The 27,700-nt window shown below is 31.6% G+C and overlaps 1 protein-coding gene across 3 annotated transcripts in view; it reads left to right on the forward strand.

Moving 5' to 3' along the window:
- The window catches only part of Grik2 (glutamate ionotropic receptor kainate type subunit 2), a 664,662-nt gene that overhangs the window by 350,559 nt on the left and 286,403 nt on the right, over nt 1–27,700 (forward strand). For all 3 annotated transcript variants that reach the window (XM_015499657.2, XM_015499664.2, XM_015499670.2), the window contains 2 exons: nt 10,420–10,563; nt 13,490–13,597. In XM_015499657.2, the coding sequence (XP_015355143.1) occupies nt 10,420–10,563; nt 13,490–13,597 (252 nt within the window). The remainder of the gene's footprint in view (nt 1–10,419; nt 10,564–13,489; nt 13,598–27,700) is intronic.

Genomic DNA, 27,700 nt, shown 5'->3' on the forward strand with positions numbered 1-27,700 from the left:
GCCCAAAATTGTATAAAGCAAACACAGAGGGTCAATGAAAGCTCTATTGTTATAATTAGCATCAGCCACATTTTAGTCCATATTGTACTGATTGTTTCAAATAAGCTAATTTGTGGCCAATTATTTTTTTGGTAGCTTTTACCAAAAACTAGTGTTTTGGTAGCCAAAAACATCAGTTTAGAGAGGCGTAGATATTTATTTTATAAATTCTTCTTTGAGGTGACTTGACCACTCACTGTTAAACTTCTCACCCACTTTTGGATTCTGGTGCTCTGAAAAGGAAAACTAAAATCCTTTCTTCCCTATCCAAAGTCATTTCCTAATACATTCTTTTGAATTCTCTCACACAGTAAGGAGGTGAATCTTTTCAAATTCACTAATTCACAGACTCACAAAATAAATGGATCTGTTAGTTACTCATGGAATTAATATTGGCTCAGGTCACTTCTTATTTGAATTCCATCAATGACTGTCATTCATCCAGGGCTGTCTCCTTCATGGATGTTCAGCACATGGCTCATTTTGAATTTTCTTTCTAATTTTTCTCATTTATTCTCATATAAAACTATTCTATTTTTATCCCCCACTCCTTTTCTTTAATTTTCTTTTAAGTTTCTTATCCGTTTCAGACCTCACAGATACCAATTTGATGCAGGTAGAGACAAAAATCCATACTGTTTTTAAAGATCTTTCATCATGCAACTTCTGGAATCTCTTTTAATTCAACTAATCTACAAAATAGAAATCACTCTGGTTAGTTCAACATCATGAAGCATAGGCGGATGCAGCATCTTACTATGAGAGAGGAATCAAAAGAAGGTAAAATACTGAGTATTAGGGAATTACTTTAGATAGGGAAGAAAGGATTTTAGTATTCCTTTTCAGAGTAGGGAGGCCAGGGAGAGTTTTAATGTAGATGAAAATGTTAAAAATGATAAAGTCACACCAAAGAACAGTCTATAATATAAATATCAGCAGGTTTAGTCCTGGAAGAAATTGGGGGAAGTATGAACACTGACAATGATGGACGAAAAGTGACCTTTGATTTCCCTTATTTTCATGAAATGTTGACGCAAAACATTATTAGAGACCACATAAAGCATTAAGAATTATAGGGGGAAGTCAGGTAATGGTAACAGTTGAAATATAAAGAGCAATATAAAATCAGAATAAAATGTGGATTTCCTAGGACTGTGAATGAAAATCACAGGACATCTTACAATCAACCTGGTTCAATTCTTTCCTTTATACATGAGGAAACTGGAATGTAAAAAAAAAAAAAATGAGTGACACTTGTCCCAGTTTACATTGCTGGTATGAAATTATTTTCCAACAGCAGCACATTGTTTATTAAACACAAAACACTATGATAGTTTGCTATTTATCTTTATTCTTAAATTCTAAATCGTCAGTAACCAATGTGTATTCAAAATTTTTTTAGCTCTGACTTCAACTGAATTTTGGTATATGCACAAACCACATTTTATAGGGATCAAGGTGTTATATGGTAATTTCCTTCTTCTTCTTCTTTTTCTAGAACGTGATCTGTTTTCTTGATCAGCATGAAGCCTGTTCACTCATTTAGGCTAACAGTGGGTGCAGAAGAGTTGAAGCATTATACTTTCTAAACCAGTTCTTTGTTTTGGACCATATCCATCTTGAAGAGAGTACCAGTCTTCTGGTGATCATCACCATCATCGTTGAACACCTGCCTATGGACCATGGGCCAGGAATTGTGCAAACTGCTTTAATGTATTATCTCATGCAGTCTGTGCAGTCCACACAGCTGCTGGTAAAGCACTCAGTTTTAGAGTGGTACAAAGAGCTGGCAACAGTGAATGCATAATGGCAGCTGCAGTGTAACAGTGAGAATTGTCTGTGACAATTGTCTCCCCATTGGTTCTAAGGGCATTTCTTCATCATTCCCTCACTTCAGTTAGCAGCTACCATGCTCTTGTTTTGTGTGGGCACAGTGCTAAGTGCAGTGTGCCAGCTGAATGAGTGAACGCCAGCTTGCCTTCCAGGTGTGACCTCCTCCCTCTTGCTCAGAAAAGTGTATGATTCTCCCTCTCCTTTAGGCTTCTGCTGACTGTGCAAGGGGGTGTTCCATGTCTGTATCCACCCCTTTGCGCATCAGTATTAATGTCTGTATCTTCTAATTGAAGAATCAACATTTATAGTTATTTTTCTTCTGAAACGATCTGGTTTTTGAAAGTGGTGTTTCCAGCAAGAAAGAGCTATAGCAGATCATCATTTATATTTCCAACTATAAATTGAGGAAACAAGGCAAAATGAATTTTTAAAGAAATATGTATTATTTGTTTTGTTTAAAAGTGAAGTCAATGAATGCGCCAGAATCATAAACTTTTTCCCCATATATTAGACATGCATCTCTTTGTGCTATGTACTGTATCTCAGATGGAAATTCAGAAATGAGCAAATCTGAGACGTAGGAGTTCCAGAATGGATCTGCCACCTGCCAGCTAGCATTCAGATCTCAAAGGAGACCTGCCTGCACTTATTTAATGGAAAGATAAATGTGTTCACAGAACTGTTACTATAAATTCATTTAGAAATGGGGCAGAGGCTGCTCTCACATTCCTCCCAGGTTAGAGCTGCTGGCAGATTTGGTTCACTGTACCTCTGGGAGGTAATACATTCTAGCTAGATAGCAAAGCACAATTGTTACTCTGAGCTCACTAATACCTATACCTATTTTTTTTCACTCTTTAAATTAAATCTTGTTAAATTCATGTATTTATTTAAAAAATGCTTTTATATACTTATTACTGGTAAGGCAATACATGGAATATTGCTTGAGTATTATAAACTAGATATTGTTACCATTAAAATATGCTTATGGTCTGGAATGGAAAACAGAAAGTTTAGAAAAGAGTTTTATTAAAATTTAAATGTGTAAGAAAGAAGATGTAGATCAGTAATGCCTAAATGGGAAGGATTTTAGATGCATATAGGATAAAATTAAAAATATTAATTATTTTCCAAAAAATGCACAATAATGCTTTGATTTTTAGCAGCTGTATTGGAGTACAAAGTACATTCTTTAAAATGCCCATATTAAAATTACAGTTTGGTAAGTTTTGACATACTTGTATGCAATATACATATATGAAACCATCACTATAATCATGATGTGAATACACATCACAGTCACTATTAAGAGTTATTATTTTAAAGGTACATTATTACATACAATATTGGGTGAGTTTTTAGAATAGAAGATCTCTGCTATGTAAGAAGCCTTAAACAAAGAATGACTTATTAATACAAATATAACCTCAACTGGAACAATAGAGAAAATAATTTTGAAAATGCTGTGTTATAAGTTCTCCCAGTCAATATCCAATTGGGGTACCCCAAAGTCATGCTACTTAAGGGACAAAAACATTCTGAAAGAATGCCTCCCCATGAGAAAGAAAAAATGCTTTGATTGATTTTCACTAGGAGGAATCTTTAGTATATTTGAGAAATTTTATGTACCAATGTTCTCTTCTATGTTTGTATGTAGGTCAGAATTGATTGATTATGTTTTCTTCATGCTTTATGCAAATAAAAGCTACTTGAGATTTGATGAAATGTCACTGGGTGAATAAACCAATTTCTGTTGCAATTACTTAGCCATAGAATTTAACATTTGTCCCTTACACACCTGCATCTGTTACACATTCCATTCCTGAAAATAATTAGATTAAGTATAAGATAAATTCAGCAATAACTTAGTGAGAAGATTAGCTCATATTTAAATGTATTTGCAGGCATTTCTCATGGTCTTTTCAAGCAACACACTTAGAAAGATCACATTAGTTCTACTGAAATGTGTAGGATACCATTGCATAATTTTAAAGATTTTCAAAACAAATTTTTTGCTGACATTGTTTGTCCACTAAGTAATTTATTTTGGGAAGGAAAATAAAGCTCCAATTCCAATCTATTCTGACGTAGGATCTTGGGATGGTTCCCAATCCAAATGACAGATGTGTGAACTAGAAATGAACTATGGAGCTTTACACTAAGTTCTGTGCTGTTTAGCTCTGTCTCTACCTACCTGATCTGTACTTCTGGGATGTATTCCCAGGGTGTACAACTCTTCTAACTTTCAAGTAAGTGTATATCTATCTATCTATCTATCTATCTATCTATCTATCTATCTATATTTGCATCTATATCATACATACATACATATGTAATTATAATTCAAATGTGTATATGATTAACTATAATTCAAAGAGAGAAAATGGAGTGGATTGTCTGGTCTTCACTGATGATCAAGCTTCATCCCTAAACTTAGATTTTGACTTTGTAGTTTAGGATGCAAATGACTACAGATTTATATGTTCACCTTACATGGGCTTCAATAACCAAATTTTTCACATATTTCGATTTTAACGCAATTCATGAAATTACAATTTTTACTTTTTTAACCCTTGAGTACTTTTTAGAGTAGCTCTGATATGTAAAAAATAAATAAAAACAACAACACTGACTGGGGGACCAATTTAACTTTAATTTTCAGTCCCATCTCAGAAACACACCCTCAGTGGGAATCATAATTGTTTGGTTCTCATCAGAGCACTCCCCAAACATAATACCTTCCCTCTCTGCTTCTCCTCCTTTGCCACCTTTATAGACTTGTTGGAACTAAGGCCTGTGGAAGGCAGTGTGTTATGATCCTCAGAGAGAGGTTGTAAGAATTAGGCTTTGCCTGAGTCTCCTTTTTGCCAATATTTTCATGATGAGAACTTGAGAGAAGATTACTTTAATCTTCCTAAGCTTCAGTATCTTCCTCTATGATAATAATAATTTTAAAATATATGGTCTTTGTGAGAAATAAGTGATATAATGCATGTAATCACAGGTGTGCAGCATAAAGCATTCAATGTTACTTAATAGTAATAACAATGTTATTAAAGTAATGACAAAATAATTTAACCTGGTTCTCCTCACATTTCTCCTTCTGTGTTTCACCCTCCTTTTCTTTACTCCTGTTATTTGTCAAGACAAAAGTCAGGGCAAATGATTATAGAGTCAATATGAGAGGGTGAAGATTTATCAAAAGCAAATAAACCTCTAGATTTGGGAGTAAGAGTAAAATCTTGGGATTTTAAGCTCAAGCTTGAAAGACACTCCAGGGTCTTTGCCTTTTGAAATTCTTCTGAGCAGCAGAAAATCTTCTTCTGAGCAAGGAAACTAGAGCGGAGAAGAGGGGCTTTCAGAAACATGGTATTGTGAGGAGTTAAGAATTAGGCTTCCTCTGACATTCATGAAATAAAGATTAAAAATGTTAGTTTTTAAATTAATTTTGTACTTTTGAACTAATCTTGCATCCTGCTGGGGTCAGGATTTCTTTGAGTTACATTCTGTTGTAATTTCTTCTTGCAGTCTAATATATATTTGCTGCCTTTGGTTTCTCTATTTCATATTTTATTTTATTTTGAAAATTAATTTTCTCTGATCATTTTTGGGCCTCTATTTAACTCCATTACTAGATTTTGTATGATCATCTGTAGGTCATTCCTTTTTTATCTTTATAGTGATGATATTTTACTAATAAGTAGTCATAGTCAGTGGCAACAAGAATTTCTGAAGAGAGTGTGGCTGGCTGTTCCTCAGAGCCAGTGATTGGGAATGTAGGTCTATGATGGGGTCTTTCCTAACCATACTTAAAATTTAAATTGTGTTTCACTTCAACTTCTCTTGAACCAATAATATTTTAACATAATAATCTTTGATATGCAAAGGTACATCTTCAAAGGTTTACTATCTACATGCTGTCACTTATAAGAAGGCTTAAGATTTTTAGAAATCAAACTACCAGTTATCATAACATGGTGTGACTCTAGTATATATGCACATATACATAGACACATGTGTGGGTCCATGTATATATACTTATTTGCATTTTCTGTTTCGAAATTTCTTTAAATGTAGTTCCCTGAGCTTACGTTCCCTAAACCCATTATGTTTGACTCTCAGAAATCTTCTCCATGAATGAAATTGTCCCTGATGAATGTTGCTGACTTTCTAAATGACCTACTTTGTTTCTTTTGGGTATATATCCATTGATGGGATTGCTGGATCATGTGATGGTTCTATTTTTAATTTTTTAAAGAATTTCCATACTGTTTTCCATGATGGCTTTACTAACTTACATCTCCATCAACAGTGTGCAAGGGTTCCCTTTTCTCCACATCCTAACCAGCATATTAGTCTTTTTGACAGCATTCTTACTGGAGTGAGTTGATATCTCATTGTAGTTTGATTTGCATTTATTTACCTGATGATTAATGAAGTTGAACATTTTTCATGTACATGTTGGCCATTTGTGTATCTTTTTAGAAATGTTTATTCATATCTATTGTCAATTTTTAAATTAATTTTTAATCGCCTTTTTTTTTTTTTGGCTATAGAGCTTTTGGTGTTCCTTAAGTATTCTGCATGTTAACCCTTTGTCAGACTTACATACTACAAATATTTTCTACCATTCTGTAGGTCATTGATGTTTGCTTTGTTTTGCAGAAGCTTTAGTTTTATGTATTCAGTTGTCTATTTACTTTTATTTCCTGTGATTTTGGGGGTTTTACCAAAACTTTTTGCCCACTAAAATGTCCTGAAGCATTTCCACTGTTTTCTTCCAGTATTTCCACAGTTTTTAGTTACATTGAAGATCTTTATCCAGTTTGAGTTGATTTTTGTAACTGATGATGGGAGCCTAGTTTCATTCTGCATGTAGATATTCAATTTTTCCAGAACCATTCATTGAAAATACTGTTTTCTCCATTTCATGTTTTTAGCACTTTGTCAAAAATCATTTGACTGTACATGCACAGACTTCTAGTTTTTTATTCTGTTCCATTAATTTTTATGCCTGTTTTTAAGCCAACACCACTCTGTTTGGATTAAAATAGCTTTTGAGTATGTTTGCAATTCAGATATTATGATGCCTCATACTTTCCTTCCTTCCTTCCTTCTTCCTTCCTTCCTTCCGTCCTTCCTTCCTTCCTTCCTTCCTTCCTTTCTTTTTCTTTCTTTCTTTCCTCTAGGTTATTTTGTCTGTCCAGGTTTTTTTTATGGTTCCAAACAAATTTTAGGATTGTCTTTCCTAGTTCCATGAAGAAAATCATGGGCATTTTGATAGGGTTGCATGAAATTGCAGATTGTTTTAAGTTTTATAAACATTTTAGCAATATTGATTCTAACAATCCATGAACACAGGATATCTTTCCATTTATTGTGTCTTCTTCAATTTTTCCAACAATGTTTTATAGTTATATTGTAAAGATGTTTCACCTCTTAGGTGAAATTTATTGCTAGCTATTTTATTTTTTGGTAGATATTAAAAAATAGATAACGCTCTTGATTTTTTAAGATAATTCACTAATGCTGCATAGTAACGCAATTTGTTTGTATGTTGATTTTTGTGTATCCTGCTAGTTTGCTCAATTTTTTCATTATTTTTAATATTTTTAGTGCAGTCTTTGTGTTTTTATATATAAAATTCTGTCATCTATAAGCAATGATAATTTGACTTCTTCCTTTTCTATTTGGAGTCCCTCAATTTCATTCTCTTACTTAATTCTTCAGGCTAGGACTTCCAGCACTATGTTGAATAAAACTGGTGAAAGTGGGCATCCATACCTTTTCTTTTAAAAAAATATTATTAATTAACTAATTTATTTTAATGAGCTGAAAATCTTAATTACAATGCTTTAAGTTTTCCAAGTTCAATATGATGTGAGCTGTTGGCTTGTTTTAAATATCCTTTATTATGTTGAAGTATGTTCCTAATTCTAATTTGTTCAGTGTTCTTATCATCAAAGGTTGTTGAATTTTATCAAATACTCTTTCCTCATCTATTAAGATGATCATATGGTTTATGTCTTTGTTCAACCATATTGAATCCCTGAGGTAATCTTTGAAATGTGCTGTTGGATTCAGCTTTCTAGCATTTTTAAATCCATGTTCATCAAGGATTTTGGCCTGCAGCTTTCTTTTTTGTTGTATTGTCTGGTTTTAGTATCAGGTGATGCTGGCCTCCTTGAATAAATTTGGAAGAATTTTCTCCTCTTGTTTAAGTGTTTGGTAGATTTCAGCAGTGAAACCATCTGGTTCTGGACTGTTCTTTGATGGGAAACTTTTTATTGCTGATGTTTTCAGTCTATATTTCTTCATAAATCAATATTGTTAAACTGTATATATCTAGGAAATTGTTCATTTCTTTCAGTTTTTCAAAGTTGTTAGTATATATTTGTCCCTAATAATTTCTGATGATCTTTGTGTTCCTTTGCTGTCAGTGGAATGCATCCTTGTTCATCTCTGATTTGAGTCTTCTTTTAGTCTAGCTAATGGTTTGTCAGTTTTGTTTATCTATTAAAAAAAAACAACTTTTTTGTTGATATTTGTATCATTTTTAAACTCTATATTTCATTTATCTCTGCTCTAGTTTTTCTTATTTCTTTCCTTCTGCTAGTGGTGGGTTTGGTTTGTTCTTGCTTTTCCAATTTTTTTAAGTATAGTGATACGTTGTTTATTAGAAATCTTTCTGCCTTTTTGATGTAGGCATTGATTCCTATAAACCTCTTCTTATGGCTTTTACTATATTTCATGTTTCTTAATATGTTTTGTCTCTTCAATTTTTTTTCAAGAAATTTTACTTTATTTTCTCTCTTAATTTCTTTCTTGATCTATTAGGAGTAAGCTGTTTTGTTTCCATTTTTTATGGTTTCTAAAGATTTTGTTATTAATTTCTGGTTTTCTGGTGTTGTGATGCAAAAAAAAGTACTTTATGCTTTCAATTTTTAAAGATTTTCTGTGAGACTTTTAAAAACAATGAATATAAATACAGTTGATTCTTATCTCTGACTTTCTTAGGGAAATTTCCAGATTAGAATGAACATGTATATTTTAAAGACTCCTTTGTGGTGATATTGTGAAATTGTGAAACTTTTCAATGATATCTGAAAGAAGTCATTTCTTCATACTCTTGTTAACAGTGATACATTTAAAAAATTCATTTAATTTTGAGATCGAAATGTATCTTTCATATTTTGATAACTATTTTTGTGACTACCTTTGTGATATAACATACATTATTTGAATTCTAAGTCAGGCTAACGACAACTATTAGACAGCTATTAATCTAATCCTTAGACTACTATTATATGCCTGTATTAATTTGCTCCATGACACTAATTTTCACTATTCAGCCAGGATATATGAACTTAGTCAGTTAGTATTTATAAAATGAATGTTATGAATTCAAGTTATATTCCTTAAAGACTTAAGAAGTATAAAGAGTATTATTATGTTCTGTCATTCCATTGTGCTCTTTAGCCATCTTATTTCATGTGGTAAAACTCCTTAGGATCCATGTCCATGAAAGCTACTATGTGTACTTCTTTTATTTTGTATTGTGTAAAACACTATAATCTAAAGGATTTCTATTCATTTTGAAATTCATGTTTTACAGCTCACTATTTGTGTGAATGAAAGAAAAAAACACCAGTTTTTATTCTAAAGCATGCTAAAGAGATGGCTCAAAGTTCATTGGTACCCTCTCATATGACCCCCTTCTGTAGGTAGTGAACCTGACATGGATCTGTCAAACAATGTGAGGATTCGTTTAACACAGCACTTGACAGTTGTTGAGCCTCTGAGCCCCTGGTTTATTGTGACTTATAAACATTTTATTTTTTACCATCAGCCTCTAAGGTACTTGGTAATTTGAGCAGGTGCAGCACAGTAGAATTCATATTCATTTTACTTAAGAAGCCAAATGAACTTTTATTCATATGGAAATTTCAAGAAAAGACAACAGCACAGGGATTAAACTTAGCTTCCTGAAAAGGGATTAATAAATGTATTAATGTTCAAAACTGTAGCATCATTTCTGAGCTACAACTCTTTGAAAAACTGAGTTGAAGAAAAGATCAGGGTTTATATTAGCAAGCTTTTTTGAGAGAATCTCCTTTAAAATCTCTTTTCTTCTTACCATACAAATTACTTTCTTTCCTATGTGATGTGTGAGTTAACCATTGACAATGTTAGCAATTACATTCATTGTGTGTGCACACGGGTGTGTGTTTGTAGAAGGTAAAGTGTAATAGAGACAAAAGGGAATTAATGAATGTCTTCAAATATTTCCAACTCCAACAAGGATGTCAGGAGAATAACTAACTGGGTTATCACTTCAGGAAAGAAAGGCTGGGTGCATGTATTGTTCTAATGGAGCCTATGTAGTAACTTAAGTTAGAGAATAGCATGCTGGAGAAAATGTTTTCTATGCAATATAAGGAAAAGCATATGCATTTCTTTCACTCCATCTTTTTCTCCAGTTCTAAACCAAGTACCTCAGGCTCCACTGGTGTACTTAACACTTATTTACTTTTCCTCTGCTTCCAGACGGATGCTGCTCTAATGTATGATGCTGTGCACGTCGTGTCTGTGGCAGTCCAGCAGTTTCCCCAGATGACAGTTAGCTCCTTGCAGTGTAATCGCCACAAACCCTGGCGCTTTGGGACCCGTTTCATGAGCCTAATTAAAGAGGTAAGTCCGAGAAGCACTCTACTTTATCACTTCTGTGCTCAAGGTGAATGAAGTAAAATTACTGAAGTTTTTCTATCTGGTGATATTTTACTTTTATCTTTTAAAGTAAACTTCCCCTCTACCCTGAAACAAGCAAAATTAAGATTTTTACTAAAAAATATGAAAAAAAATATTGTTTTGATTATTCATAAGTGGAATATCCATAAAAATATCTATGATGAAGTAAACATGAAAGACTGTGACCTATGAAAGTTTAATTTATGATATTGTTAACTTTTAGCTTACTGAATCTTTATGTGTGTTAACTTTTCATTTATGTAGACATATAGAAATTTATAGAATGCTCATATTTTAGGCAACAAGACATAAAATGCATTTTTAATATGAGTGTCATTTGAACTACACTAAAATTATATCTAGTTTGAGAGGCTTAAAGTGCAGTTCTTTAGATTTATGGTTCTGAAATATAATGTCTAGTTATTTTAATTATATTAACATTTAACATAAAACAGAACATATGGACTCATAAAAATGCAAAATTTACTTCATACTGTATAATATAACCATCCTTATGATTATATATTATTTCAGATTGGGTCAATTACAGTTATAGACCAAGCATGCCTGATGTAAGAAAAAAGTGGAAAATTCTTAAAGATTGTACATATGTGCACACACAAATACATTTTCTTTCTATTCTTTCTGCTATTCCTATCATGAAAAAAAGTCATTTGTTGGCTCAGGATATATTTTAGAGATGAAAGTATAGCTGATTGTTAAACTTTGTTATGAAAAATCACAGGTATTACCATATAAGAATTTTCATTAATTGGTTAAATAAATCATCAGTTCATCTTATCATTAATTACTCATCATGAAATAGGATCATTCAGTATTAAAATAATTATACATAAATAAATAAAAGAATCTCTAAATTCTTGGCAAAGAATAGCCATGAATTTCCCTTGTCTAATTCTTATAAAACCCTTAGATAAGTGAATTGACATCCCCAGAAAAAGATGCAGTTTGTTAGATGCTCCACACTTTGAATTTACTTAAGGTTCAAAACCAAGCATCAGAGCGCTCACATAGCCCACATAGGAGCTCACATAGCTCCCTCATAGCCCACTGGTTGAAGTAGTTGAAGAACTGATCTTTCTGAACCTGGACCTTATGTATTGAGACCATGACATGTGTCAAGCAGCCATAGAAGAAAGAGTTGTATGACATTCCACTCATTGTATTTCTTGTAGAGTATAATTGAGAACCTTGTCTACTAATTTATACAGTGTCCCCCTTATGAGGATGAACAGGAGAAATTTCTCTCAGGGCTCAGTCCCAGGAGAAGCTGTTTCTCCTGAGCCACTGGTGTGTCTTAACCTATGAACTCTACATATTATATTTTCATCATATTTTCTTTTCTGGTTTGGTTGTTTGTTAGAAGTTCAAGTTTGAATTTGTGATAAAATTTTATTAGTTCCATGATTTCATCTGGTTTACATTTTTATGGTCTCTCTATTCCAGATTTGTTTGACTATTTTTTGCTTCTATTCCTATAGATGTTAACTCATTTGTATGTTTTTATATCATCTATTTTTGCTAACCATCTAAAATTTTTTGTCTTGAAGACATTGGGCAAACTTTTTTTTTTTTTTCTCATTAGGGTACTGGAGATTGAACCCAGAGGCACTTTACCACAGAACTATATCACTAGTCCTTCTTACTTTTTTTATTTTAAGAAAGATTCTCACTAAGTTACTTTAAGGCCTAAGTTGCTAAGGCTGGCCTCAAACTTGCTATCCTCCTGCTTCAGTCCCCTGAGATGTAGGGATTATAGACATGCACCACTGCACCTGGCTGTTTTTTTTTTTTTTTCTAAGCCAGTTAATATGTGTTTAACTTTAGTGAAGACATGTTGAGATTGTCTATCTATCTATCTATACACATATATACTTATATTATTTTTGTATAAATTATAATTTTGTAAATTTGTATAAATTATAATTATATTTACTTATAATTTATTAGCTTGACTATTTTACAATTCCTGAGAAACACAGAGGTTCAGAAATATTCTAATAAAGATATTCATTTGGATTCTTTATTGAAATATTACCCTTAATTTTTTTTTTGGTTTATTTATTTTGAGCATTGGTGTTTATTATTTTAAACATTATAATTACGATTTTTTCCTTGCATAACTTAAAATTCTCATACATGTGTAAGTATTTTTCAAAGCTATTTCCAAATGAAAATAGTGGAAAGCAATTAATTTGGCCTACGTAACAAACAGAATAAGAAAAGATTTTATATTAACACAAAGTGCAAATAATACCCACCTTGGAAGGGTGAACACATTGCATAGTAAGTTATGGTATTCCTGCTTCATTCCCCACTTATAGCTTTGTATAAAATAATTACTTAGGAGAAATTAAAGTAATAAGGGAAATTATTATAAGGGGAAATTGCATAACTGAAGTCTAACATATGTTTTCTGGGGTTTACTTCTTTTCAGTGTAACAAGTTTCTTTTTATATTAAATTAATTTAGGACTAGTAGTTCATAACAGTTATATCTGTAATACATAGTGAGATATCCAGTAGTTCATATGTCATAATAATAAGTGACTAAATTCTTTTTACTACTTAAAGCATAATCATCAAATTTCTTTTAGAAAAGAGTTATAAGTAGAAACATTAATTGTATAAAATGAAAATTTTAAAACAAATTTTATACGGAAATTAGAGGATGTTATTTATGAAAAATATCCTTTAAATTTCAGAATAAAATAAAAATATTTTATATATCTACAGCAATGAAAATTTATGAAGAGTGCTGATAATAATCTTCCTAGTATTTATAGACAAGCATTTTATCTTCTATTTCTTTACTTACTTATTAACTTTTTTTCCCCTTTCCTCAATAGGCTCATTGGGAAGGCCTCACAGGCAGAATAACTTTCAACAAAACCAATGGCTTACGAACAGATTTTGATTTGGATGTGATTAGTCTCAAGGAAGAAGGTCTGGAAAAGGTAAATTGCTCAGCTTATTCACTTCAATTGTTATATAAAACATATCCTAATGAAGAAAGAAATAATCTCTGCTATAGATTTTATTGACACTCAACTTTATTAAGTAACTCTAAAATATTAACCTTCAACTTATTATGTCAAATATAATAATTGACAACTAAGATTCAAGGATAAAGGTATCCTAAGACAATTTAAATAATTTATTTTCTCATCAGGTTTTTCTGAAACGAATGCATTCTTCATTAACCTTTTATATTTTGAAGTGAATAAAATCCTAGTTAGTCTTTTTTTTTTCCTAGTTAGTCTTAAGATTTAATATAGTTATTAAAAATATTTGCTTTAATATTATAATATAATCTTTTATATGCAACTTACAATCACTTGTGCTTGCATGGAGTTTCCTATATGGTACAGGCCAAACAACAAAAAAATCAAATGCACAGATAAGTTTATCTTGCTGCGTCATACTCAAGTGAAACACCTGAATTAATGTACATAAATTATATAAGGTATAAACATAAATGCAAAATGCTATACTATATCATCTTACTTGTTTCTACTTCTAGGGATTGAGGTAAAGGACAGGCAAGGTATATAGAATTTGGGTAGGTGCTTACTTTCAGAATACTTCAATTTTGCTCATATTTGTAATGTATGCTTTTAGATTTTTTAAAATCTCATTGGAAATTACAGGTAAATAGGTATTTGAATAAGAATTTAAGAAAAAATTCTATTTCACAAATATAATATCGCCTAAAAATATTAAATTATATTTCATCTAGCAATTCAACATAGAACATTATTCATAGATGGAAACTGAAGAAAGAAGTTGAGTCAGAACTTTCCTTCTAGCCTGAAAAATAACAGCATATATAAGAGGTGATTCAAATGATCCGAGAGAGAGAGAGAGAGAGAGAGAGAGAGAGACAGAGAGAGAACACATTTTTGATAATGTCACAAAGATAAGTACCTTATGACCAAATGATGACTCAAGATGACAGGGATGTTTCCTCCTCCCACTGAGAGTTTCTCACTGTACCTTTAGTCAAGACTATTTAATTTCAGGAATGTTTTATAAGAAACTGGAACTCAAACATTCATGGATAGTCACTTTTGAACCACTTTGTTTCAAAGATGGGAACATCCGTTTGTATCTAAGACTGGAGATAGCTGAATTTAGTCAGCTCCTAAGAGTTTATCCCCATATTTACTAGGGTTGTGATTACCTTATTTTTGGAAATATCCAAGTCATTAGGATGATCCTGATCATTGCTTCTATTTCAACATTTAAAATAGTGATGTGCTTCATATCTCCATGGATTCACTCCTATTTTGAATTAAAAAAAAAAAAAAAAACATTGCAGAAGTCTTTTCCATGCCTTAAGCTAATATATAGCAACCTTATACAACATGGTTGCCAAGTATATATGATAAAGTACTATATTAATAATAAGTAAGGTAAAAGAGTATGAGTTATACATATTGCCATAAAATTTCATAGGTATTTTGTATTTGCTTTTGAAATCAGAAAGTTTGGTTTGCTAAATTAAATACTGTCCTCGATTTTTAAATAAATACAATGGACAGATATCTGTTTAAAGCCTTAAAAATAGCAATAAGTACATATTGAAGGCAACAGTTATAAATTAATTATACAAACATGGTAATGGGGTACTTTGAATAATGGATAATTAGTGTGTTTGGTAGAGAGTCATTTCAGAAAGAAGGGATGATTTCAGGAAAGGAACTTCACAGGAAATTACTTGGATCATTTTATGTAAACACACATACACACAACACACATACACACACAATAAAAGTGGGATATAGAGTTAAAAAATTTGAGTCATAATTTGAACATAAGTTTTAAGATATTTGTAATATATTAGTATACCATGTGAGGTTAAAGAGAGAATAGCCTGGAAGTTATGGGCTGCTTGGGAAGATATTGTGACTTGAAATACTTTCAGTATGAGTCTATAAACTTGAAATCATTCTAAGTGGAAGCAGGATATGAGTAATCAATGACAGGGAGTTAAATGAACCTTCAACAATGTTGTTAGTTCAAGAACTAGCAGAGTAGTGGACTGTATTTTTAAGGAGAAATGGAGACAGATGGCAAAAGGTGAAGATGCTCATGATAAAGGTATAAATCTAAGATTTGGAAAATAATTAGCAAATGGGAGAAATAATGGTAGAAAGAAGTTGGTATAAGTCTTCCTCTGAAAAGACAGATAAGGTACTGAGGATGGGTGAAGGTAACTTAGAAAAAAGGAAAACCAAAAGACTTCACATGACATGTTTTCAACATCCTCAAAAATTAGTACTCCTAGGTCTAGGAATGTGGTTCATTGGCAGAGCACTTTCCTAACGTATAAATGACTGAGTTCAAGTTGCAATTCTGGAAAAAAAAATACTACTTGAATTCATCATCTAAAAGATAGAGAGATGATTAAAATGTATTCAGATTGTAAGAATCATTGGAGCTGCAATTTTAACAGACAGGATTTTGACATAATAGGAATTAAGTATCGTTAAATAAAAGTCCTCATGTTTTAGTTTAGTAGAATGGCTAAAAGTTCAACATCTAGATTCGGACAGAATAGGGCTCAAATTCTCTGTCATTTATAATTTATGTGCAAATTTCTTAATCGCTGTAAAACAAATTTCTTGATCTCTGAATCAGGGGCAATAGCAGTATCCACCTCATGAAAGACTAATGATTTTTGTCTTGACCATATTTTTTCCCTAAAATATATAGTCACCAACTCACAGATGAAAAAGAAAGAATTCCTACCTTGATTGAGTTCAGTTTAGAAGGACCAATAGATGAGAATCCAGATGGCTTCAATTATAATTCCCATTTCCTCATAATTAACTGTGTGAATTTTATCCTTTCTCCCAACTTCTCAGTTCCAAATTCTTCATCTCAAAAAAAAGTGAATGAGGGTTTTTCTTTGAATAGTCTGAAGTTAGAATATAATGGTTTCTAAAAGGACCAGGAAACACAATCTTTATAGGGACCAGAGCTAGGAAATCTAACTGCCCTCAACTCTTATCATGATTAAGTGGAGAAAATAAACAAAGAAAACTTATAGGACTGGCAGAATGTTTGCCTAGCACGTACAAGGCCTTGTGTTCAACACTCAGCACTGCAAAAAAGCAACAAACACATAAAATACTATCTATTACTTCTTCACATGCTTATTTCTGTCTCATTGTTCTATCTTAGTCATCTTTGACAAGCACAATTCATTTAATCTTCTACCAAGTGTGATGAATGTCTATTCTATGTGCATATAAGGGTTAAACTCTAGTAGAGGAATTCTGCCAATAGTAAATGGAATTACAAACTTATAAGATTGGACAGCATAAGTGCTAGAAACAGAGGCATCTTGTATATTTGTCAATCAAATGATAGATTAGGAATCACTTTCTGAAATGTAATCCTTACATTATTTTCATGAAAACTATATTTCTGATGTTTACAACTGTGGAACAGATAAATCAGAAAATAACAAGTATGTTTCTGGTGAACAGAGAGGGATGGGACATATTAAGAGGACTGAGCCTTGAGTGAAGTTGCTACTATGGACTTTCTTCCCACATAGATAGTCCCCATAGATCAAAAATGAATCCTTTCATTCTGTTTTGATGGGGACATTGCTTGGAACCCAGCCCAGTTAGCTGTGGCCCAAGAACGATCACCGATACTGCATATACAACCTGTTACATCTGTCCAAACAAACTTTCTAGGACCATAACAGGACCTTCTCTGGAATAGAGGAAAATAAAGGAAGAAAAGGCAGCAGGTGCTATCCTAATATTGTTTACCTCAAGCTACAATAGGAAAATTTTCTTGTTACCAGAGCCTGATATTGAGTGGTCAAGAATAGGAAAGGAAAACTACAATAAATGTTTTCTTTTTTTTCTACTTGAACTCATCTATTCAAAGAGCATATTGTGTATTTCACTTTCAAAATGTGTTTAGAATCTACATTATTTTTTTCTACCTCCATTTCTATAAGCACATTCTGGGTTCATTTTAGCTGTACAACTACTTGTACAAGCCTCTATGTTCTATTCTCCCTCATAATCCATTTCCCAAGCTAAAGCAGCCAGATAGTATTTTTCAAAGCAAATTGATACACGGCATTCCTCTGCTTAATGCTTCTATGAATTCCCATTGGATTTTAGGTAAAATTCCAATACTACTGGCAGAGCACTGACTCTCATCCCCTGCTAAGATACTCTATGTTCCAGCTACACTGACCTTTTCTCACTTCTCCACAGGAACAAATTTTCCCAATTCTTTGACAATAGCCTTTTCTCAGCTTGGAATACCCATTCATATCCTTTGTTCATGGAGAACACTTAACTCATCCTAGGGGTCGAATCTTAAATATTTCTTTCTTCACCAGGATTCCCCTAAATCTCTAGTCAAATTTAAGTTTCTAATAGTACCCTGTCCTTTTTATTCCTGGCACATATCAAAATGTGTAATTATATATTTTATGTGCAGCTTTTACAAAGGCTATCTCTCTAGCAAGAATATAAGATCTATTAGATGAAAAAAATGATGTCTTTTCCACTATTATGTATTAAAGTTCTATCAAAGTGTCTACCACAAAGTGTATCCTGAAGAAATATTTATTGAATATTGAGTGAATAAAGAATCATTAAGACAATCATGATACTTCACATAGAATACTCATTCAAATAAGTGTCTGCAGTTATTGTCTAGTAGCATAGTTTTTACTCTTTCTAATTTTCCTCCATGTCTCTCACATGAAAACAGAGAAAGCCAATGGTCAAAAAATGAGTAATCTGGGGTTGTAGAGTACAGGTAAAAGGCACATTGAAGTCTGAACTCAGAAAGATGCACATTGCACCAGTAGCAAATCTCATTCTTATATGGTATAATTTAAATCCTTCCAGCACTTAATTGTGATATTAAAGAATAAAAATTATCATCTAGTTATAGATTTTTTTCTTCTTCCTACAATTTTGTGATATGGAAATAAACAAAATTGATCCAAATGAGAACAAACAAAAATTGTTATGCGTAAATTTCTGTAGAAAGGGAGCCAGCCACCTTCACTTCCATAAAACCTTCAAAAACAGGCAGAGGAGTGGAAACATTCCCTTATTTACTGCTTTGGCATGATTTTATGATAAAACCAACTTATAATCTGTGTCTCATTAAATCATTAGGAAAAAAGTTGAAAATGAAAAGGGGCTAAAATAAAAATAGACATTTAGTCATTGACATTTGTCAATTTTTATAAAGTTAAGAATTTGAGAGTATTTGTTGTATAAATACACATTATAAAATCTTTACAAATAACATGAATATAAGAAAGAAATTTAAAATTAATAAATAATATAAATTAATGAAGCACATATTTTAAAAAGCTTAGATTTTTTCACATTTGCCTTTCAAATGAAGCTTCATTTCAACTTTTAAGATCTTTATCTTCTAAATATTTAGTGCTTTCAGCCTGGTGGTGTTGCTAGCTCACTTGCTTAGCAGACATGCAGTCCTGGGTTTGATCTCCAGCATCTTGACAACAATAGTGAAAAACCACTGCTTATATTTATACCAAAGTATATAAACAATATTAAAATTCTGTACTTAAAGTCAAATATTTTGATAAGACATGAGGAGATAATAATTAATTATAAAATCCTGCCTGCCTGAGTTTACCTGCATATATGTTCCAGAACCAGAAGAGTTTCAAAAGGCTTTTTGAAGAATTTTTGTAGAGATTTTTTTTTTTTTATGAAAAAGTGATAATTTGGGGCTGGGGATGTGGCTCAAGCAGTAGCGTGCTCGCCTGGCATGCGTGTGGCCCGGGTTCAATCCTCAGCACCACATACAAACAAAGATGTTGTGTCCGCCGAAAACTAAAAAATAAATATTAAAATTCTCTCTCTCTCTCTCTCTCTCTCTCTCTCTCTTGTCTCTCTCTTTTAAAAAAGTGATAATTTCTATGGAAATATTTATTATTGAAATTTCTCTTCCCTGTAGAATCCTGCACTCATTTAAGTCCCTGTGAAAAAGTTGTCTGCAAGAAATTACAGACTTCAAAATTAATCTAAACCTGAAAATACACCTAAATTAGGTGAAAGGTATTTCTATAATAGATTTTTAGGTACCAGATGCACAGCAGTTTTTATCTTCCTCTCCCAATGGCATTTGATATGCATGCCCTGGTCCCCATGGCAACAGTAACACTCAACTTTCCCAAGAACTGGGAGTTTTTTTTTTGCTTTCCCATACAAAAACAATGTTAAGGGTGATGTTGACTAGTAATCTTTAAACTAGTCAGAAATGTGTTGTTTGCTTTTTAAAAAGCCAAAATACCTCTTGGGTTGCCTCCCTGCATAATGTATTTCTATGGAAATGTTAAGCATTGAATTTCTCTAACTACATAGAATTCATCATAAGCCCTATTTCAGAACTATACCAACATTTTTGTCTGTCAGTGTGTTTGTAGTTATTATTTTGCTTGGTCATTTAAAAACTTCAAGATGGTAAAATATTTTCATTTGTGGGTGATGCATGTGTTTAGTAGCCAATAGTACTGACTTCTTTGAGGGCACATAATTTCCTATTTTGTTGGACAATAATTTTAATCTTGGCATATCAAAGAATATCACATATTGACTTTTATTTTTTCAGTTACTGAATTTGAATTACAACATGCACACTAACCATAATTATAAAGCATTGATTTGACTTCAAATCTAATAAAATATGAAGTACATTTTTATTCTTGGAAAATGATCCTTAATTGAGTGTTATCACATTGTCATTTTTGACAATATTTAATTCACTGGTTAAAATTTTATTGAAAATAAAATAAAACCACTACTGATCTCTTAACTTTTTATAATTAAGTTTAGATTGAACTTGCCCTAAACACAAATAAAAATTCTAAATGTGAAAAATATGTGTTTATATTAGTCATCACATTCCAGGAGATGATTAGATGATTATATATATTAGATGATTAGATGATTTTACATATATATATATATATATATATATATATATATATATATATGAAAAAGGTGTCTGCAAGAAATTACAGAATGAATATATATAATATTCATTCTTTTCCCCCCGCATATTCCTCATATTAGTACTGTTTTTCACAAATGGTGAAATATCAAACCCTGTGGAAACCGCTGGGTATCAAGGAACTGATAACTAAGTGTAGTTCCTTACACTGTCCTGTGGACAATTAATTTCTATAGGAAGGCAGTCCAGTTCCAGGACTTTTGCAATGTTCTTTGAATTTTCCCTGGCAGGCAGCATATAGGCCTTGCTATGAAGTATTTCCTTTTTGTCTATGATAAATCAGGCACGATGCTTAAGTACTTTCATCTTAACACATAATAGAAGTATACAACTATTAAACTTTGATATCAAGGATTATTGGAGAGTAATACGAGTTCTATCTCTACTGTTTACTTAAATATTCAACATTTGAAGAAGTAAGGAAGGAAAGAAAAAGCTTTAAATTCCTGTCAACACCTAACAAGAGAACAACTGTGTTGAAAAAAAAAATCTCCATACCCATGTGAAGTTCCATATTGACTTAAGAAATCTGGGTTTGCAGATTATCCAGAAAGAATGGGTGTACTTAGTAGAGAAATAAGTAACCCATATATTCAATATGTACACATTCAATCAATTAAAAGAATAATTATCTCCCAAATATAAATCACCACTTAACATATATTCCTTCCTTAAGTTTCCTTTTTTTCAATACTCTCTAGTAACATTACTAGGGATGTCCTTTCTTCTAAGAGGAGCTGTTAAAATACTACATGAAAAACTGTACTTCATGGATCATGTGGTTGGGGAAAACTTATTCCTGGGAAAACACTTTTTAAGCAAACTTATTCTATGATGGAGAATTCATATTATGCTAAAACCATTTGAGACATGTATAATGTGCTTTCTCATGATCACAGAGGCCTTTCTAATCTAAAAAATGTTTCTCTTTTCTTCATTAACACTGTGTTTGTGTGTGTGTGTGTGTGTGTGTGTGTTGCTGAAGACTGAACTCAGGGTCTCAGACATACTAGGCAAGTGCTCTCCCACTGAACTGTACACCCTCAGCCCTACTCTCTTTTATAATGAAAACTTTATTGATTATTTTTTTCCCAACCACCAACATTCCAATGGATATTTTGTTGGTAAATGTCAATAAGACTCTGTAAAGAGAATTTTGATGATTACATTGTGCCAATTACTCTTCTAGAGAATTTAATTTAAAGTAGTTGTTAACTTCAAATAAGCTTGGCTTTCTTTTGAACTAATATTTTTAAAGCTAGCTGGAATGTTTATTTTACTCCTACTTGAGAAAGTTTCCGGTATTCTTGTTAAACAGATTATTTCTAAAAATTCCACAGAGAATAAGAAACATGCCTTGCTGATTCTGCCTATAAAAACCAAGGTGACATGTACCTTTAGAGGACATGATAAGATGCTAATTTCAGATGAGGTAAACAATTTTATCTTGTGGAGAAGCAAAAATATTCTTTGAACATAAATGTGATTTAAGAAGTAAATGAAGTTTATACTGAGAAAAATGTCAACATAAAAATAAATAAATAATTAATGTGATAAATGAACGATTTAAAAATTAATTGTATAAGTGAAAGCTTTTTTCACCTAGTAAAAGTAAAACAAAGAAACCAGACAAAACAATCATCAAATAAAATTATAGTAAGAATTAGAGTATTTCTGAGAAATAAAAAATAATGAGTTATTTAAATAGAATACTTATAAAATATTAAAACATACATAAAACTTAGAAAATTTGCAAATACATGGTAAAGATGTGTGGTATAATATTTTAAAACATTTTATAAGATATTGAGTTACAGCTGGTTGTATCCCTGTATCCCAGCTACTCAGTTCTGAGGCAAGAGAATTGCAAGTCAAGGTCAGCCTCAAGAAATTAAGAGACACTTGGTCTCAAAATAAAAATCAAAAGGGATGGGGATTTAATTTTGTGGTTGAGTGCCCCTGGGTTCAATTCCCAGTAACAGAACACACATATACAAACACACACAAATGAAACAGAGTTAGAACAAAACATAGGGGTTAAAAAAAGTGGAGAAATAGGAAGAACAAAATGTGTGAAACATATTATGTAAATATAAAATAATAGACACATAATAATATATATTCAATATTTACCATATGAATGAATGATTTTGGAAATTGTAAAATCAACCTAAAAGTTTTCATCGTGTAAGAATTCACTTACATATTCTGTTAATTTAGTAAATGCAATAATAATAAATTCAATTTATTATTTTACTTATGATATTACTAATTTCAATAATTACTAATGCTGAATATTTATTAAAGATTTATGACATGCTTCCTTCCTTTAATTTACTAATATAAATCTAACATAGTAAGCTACAATAAATAAAAGTGAATCGCAATTTTAATTCAAAGCAATATGTAAATGACATTTCTAAGATGTAGAAAATAACAGATTTCTTTCTCCAAAAAACCAATGTATTCATAGCTGTCATATAAAGTCCTGAGGTTGCCTTATATTCAAAAGCCTTGAGCTAGAAGATGAATAAGTGACTGTCACTACCCATAGAGGGTTAAAGTTTAACTAGCAAGAGATAAGAAACTGATAAAAATATAACATGGTAATCACTGTAATGTCACTGTTATGGAAGTCCAGCTAAAGGCCATCAGTTGCCATACAGAGGAGGTCCTTTAGACATATTTTGAAGCAGTGATCAGGATCCATCTGCAAGATAGTCAAAGAGGGAAAAGTATTTCATATGAAAAGTCTAATATCTAATCAAGAGATCATGACACAAATACTTCAGGAAAACTGAAGTAAAACTCTATCTTTAGAAACTAGAGAAAAGTATTATAATTCTGATAGATAGGATAAGAAATTCTGTATACATACTATACATAAAATCAGGATATTTTATTTGCAGAGAATATTTTTCAAAATATTTACATGTACATGAATGTGTATATAACATGTACATATACATGTATATAACATGTATATATACATATATAAATATGTAAAATACATATATACATGTATAAAAATAGAGAACACTAGAAGATTTCAATAAAATATCTGCCAACAACAACAAAAACAAATAATAAACTGCTTTCAGTCTCTTTTAGCAACTTTAAATGTTAGGAAAAAATAATAAGATGGAGCTTTGAGACAATGTCTTTAAGTTTTCTTAATGTAAGAAGGTTAAAAAAAATCTTCAATATGCAAACAGATAAAAGTATGTTGAGTTGCTTACATAAATAGTCTTATATAAAGAAAAAGAAATGAAAGGTAGAAATGGGTGGTTAGAAATTCTAATAGAGATCAAAAATGTTTAAGCAAGATAATATTGAGTCCTGATTTTAAAATTATATCAAAAAGCACTAATTTTTTCTCAAATAAATTTTATCTGTAATATATGAAACAAAATAAGCAAACAGATAAGCAGTACTCTTAATCTCAGATTAAATTAACTAAAACTGAATCAGTATGTATCATAGCAAAATGGATTAAAGAGTGAATTTTTATACAGTAGATGTCATTTTAATTTTTAGGGTTCAATTTTGGTTTTAGAATATGATAGTAAGTGTTTAAACAAAAATAAAGTTATCTCCCAAATTATCACAGAATAACTATCTACCCCAACCCTAGGATTAGAAAAGAAATAATGAAGGCCAACCAATATGAAAGCAGCAAAGCTAAATATTTATGAGGGCATAAAGTCCCGACATAAAAATATCTATTGATGAACAGCTATAAGAAAGTCCATAAAATGAAAAAATATGTTGAAAGTGAAAATGTAGATAGTAATTGATCAGCAAACACAAACTCACAAATATAGAAAGCAAGGCAACCATGATTAAAAATACATACTAGAAATTTAGGGGAATACAATATATGGAATAAAAAATTACATAAAGAAAAACACTACCTAAAAATAACAACAAAACTGTCATGAACTTCTAGAACATCATCCAATTATGTAACTCAATTATTATTAATTAGTAATGAATTAAGAGATACAATTATCTTATACGAATTACCATGAACTGTAAGGGAGAAGATAGCAAGTAGAAGAGTAATTCTTGAAAGCTGTTTTCCAACATGTACTAGCAGTCTTGAGAACTCTTATAACTTGTGTCCAGTAATTCTAATTCTAGAAATTTGTTATTAAAATAATCAAATATGTGGGCAATTATTTATAAACAAATGTGTTTATTAAACTCTTACATATGACAATGATAGTTAAATCATGATATGTTTATTAATTTCATTATGGGTAGTCCTTAAAATTAGGCCATTTGACTAATTTTTAATGCCAGGAGAAAATGCTCAGAATAGAGTACAAACAGGATTTACTTAACTATTATCATAATAATTACAGTACATATATATATATATATATATATATATATATATATATATAACAAATTATGTTGACTTTTTATCTTTTTATTACTGCATCATAGTTATAGATAATATTGGGGTTTATTTTTACATAATTATACAAGCATGGAATATAATTTGTTCTATTTCTATCCCCATTATTTCCTCTTTACCTCCCTTCTTTCCTGTCCCTATTCCCCTTTCTCAACTCCACTGGTGTTCCATCTATTTACTTTTTAAAAAATTAGTGCTTTATAGATATACATAAAGGTGAAATTCACTGTGGTCTATTCATATATGTACATAGCATAAATTTGTCAGTTTCGTTCCACTGTTCTCTCTTTTCCAGTTCCTCCTCCCTCCCAATCAGTTCCCTTCCTTCACTCATTTGTCTTCTATTTTCATGGGGTTGCTCCCTCCCCCACCTACCATTTTTTTCCTTATTTTGGTCTAGCTTCTGCATATGAAAGAAAACATGTAAACCTTGACTTTCTGACTTTGTTTGATTTCAGTTAGCATGAATGTTCTTCATTTCCATTCATTTACCTACAAATGCCATAATTTCATTCTTCCTTATGGCTGAGTAAAGCTCCATTGTGTATATATACCACATATCTTTGTCTGTTCATCTGTTGACAGGCACCTTGGCTGGTTCCATAACTTGGCTATTGTGAGTTGCACTGTTATAAACACTGATGTGCCTGTATCATTATAGTATGTTGACTTTAATTCTTTTGGATAAATATGTTGACATTTTAAATTTTAATGCTCACAAAAGCTCTATGAGCTGGATGCAATGGCACATGCCTGTAATCCCAGTGGCCTTGGGAGGCTGAGACAAGAGTATCACAAGTTCAAAGCCAGCCTCAGCAACTTAACAAGACCCTAAGCAACTCAGTGAGACCCTGTCTCTAAATAAAATACAACAACAACAACAAAAAAAAGCCTGGGGATGTTGCTCAGTGGTTAAACACCCCTGAGTTAAATCCCTAGTACCAAAACCAACAACAACCACAAAAGAACTCTGAGACTAATGATACCATTTCCCCATCAATAAATAAAGAAATTGAAGAATAGATAAGTAATGTTCCCAAGTCACCTGACAGCACCTGGGTGACTATAATGGTATCCAGGAAGTCTGATACTCTTGCAGAAAGTGGACCATTAACCACTAAGTTATGATGGAAACTGCACAAGTAACAAACATGGAAAGATAAAAGATTGGAAGGAAACACACCAAGGCATTAGCTTTGGTTAACTCTGGGTAATACAGTTTAAATTGATTTCTTTTTATATTTTTTATGTACTTCATAACTTAATGGCTATAAACATACATTCTTTTATGACAAGAAGAAAATAATTAAGAGTGAGTCAGAACATAAAATAAAAAAGAATTAAATCATAATTTTCTATAGTTTATGCTTTTGGAGAACTTTCATATTTTGTATCTAATTTAATTCTTATAATTAGGGTGAACTTATAATTAATTTATTATTTGAACTATGACATTTTTATTTGGACAAGAGTGTTTACTAATAATTATATTAGAAAGAAATTTGTAAACTTGAAGTGTTGGGCAGAACAAGATGCAGAGTCACCACCATACATAAACAAATTTTCTGAGGACAGCAGTACATAGATATATTGTACCTATTTCAGAACTGAAAAGTTAAAAAAAAAGGACTTAAAAGAATTGATCAAGGGCCGGGAATGTGAGAGTGTAGTTCAGTGGTAGAGTGTCTGCCTAGCATGCACAAGGCCCTGGGATCTATATGCAGTATCTTTAAAAAAAAAAAAAAAAAAGTCTGATTAAATCAAATAATAAAATAGTGTTTCTTAATATAAAAAACAATTCTTGAATTTATCTGTGCATATTTCTTGTCATTGAAATAAAAAAAAACCAACAGTATTAGTTTGGTAGCTTTTTTAAAATTTAAAGCATACTGTGTACTATTAGGAATCCTACAATCTAGGAATACATAAATTTTTGTTTACCTTAATATCTTAAAGCTACTAAAAATTTCTGAAACTTCTTAGTATTATGCCAAGAAACCTAACGTGTCAATGGTGATAACTAATGTGTGATTACTGGAAATTATTGATTTGTATGAGAGGCTTTTGAGCTTTAAATCCTTTATACAAGTAGTACTAAAATGGGAACTGACAGAGAATGAAATTAGACAAGTATGATGATGAGTGAACAAAATTATTTAGTGAGCCACGTTATTTTTTATAAAAGTAATCATGTAAGGTGTCATTAAGTGAAACCATCTTTGTATCAGTGGCTTTGTTTGAAAGTTGAAAACATGTTGATCATGTTTGAAGGTGTCATTAGGTAGAAGAAAGTGGACAAATGATGTTTGCCAGTGCTTTGGCTGGTAGAATTGTACAGCTGAATAACCTACCTATTTATCCAACCATGAATAAAGGAAGGAATAATTGATAGGTATTAATTATAGACCAGGGATATAAAAATGGCAGGCATTGCAAAATACCAATGGCAAATGTGTCTTGGTTAGCCAATAGAGTGCTTTTAATGATTTTGAATTTGAAAACCTTTAGTAGGTTAGCAAGCATCTAATTTTGCACCTCTCCATGTGTCCCCACTCAGTTCTCCAGCAGGGTCCTTGCTAGTCTGATGATGTTT

Source organism: Marmota marmota, unplaced genomic scaffold (genome assembly GCF_001458135.2).
Source record: "Marmota marmota marmota unplaced genomic scaffold, marMar, whole genome shotgun sequence".
NCBI classification, from domain to species: domain Eukaryota; kingdom Metazoa; phylum Chordata; class Mammalia; order Rodentia; family Sciuridae; genus Marmota; species Marmota marmota.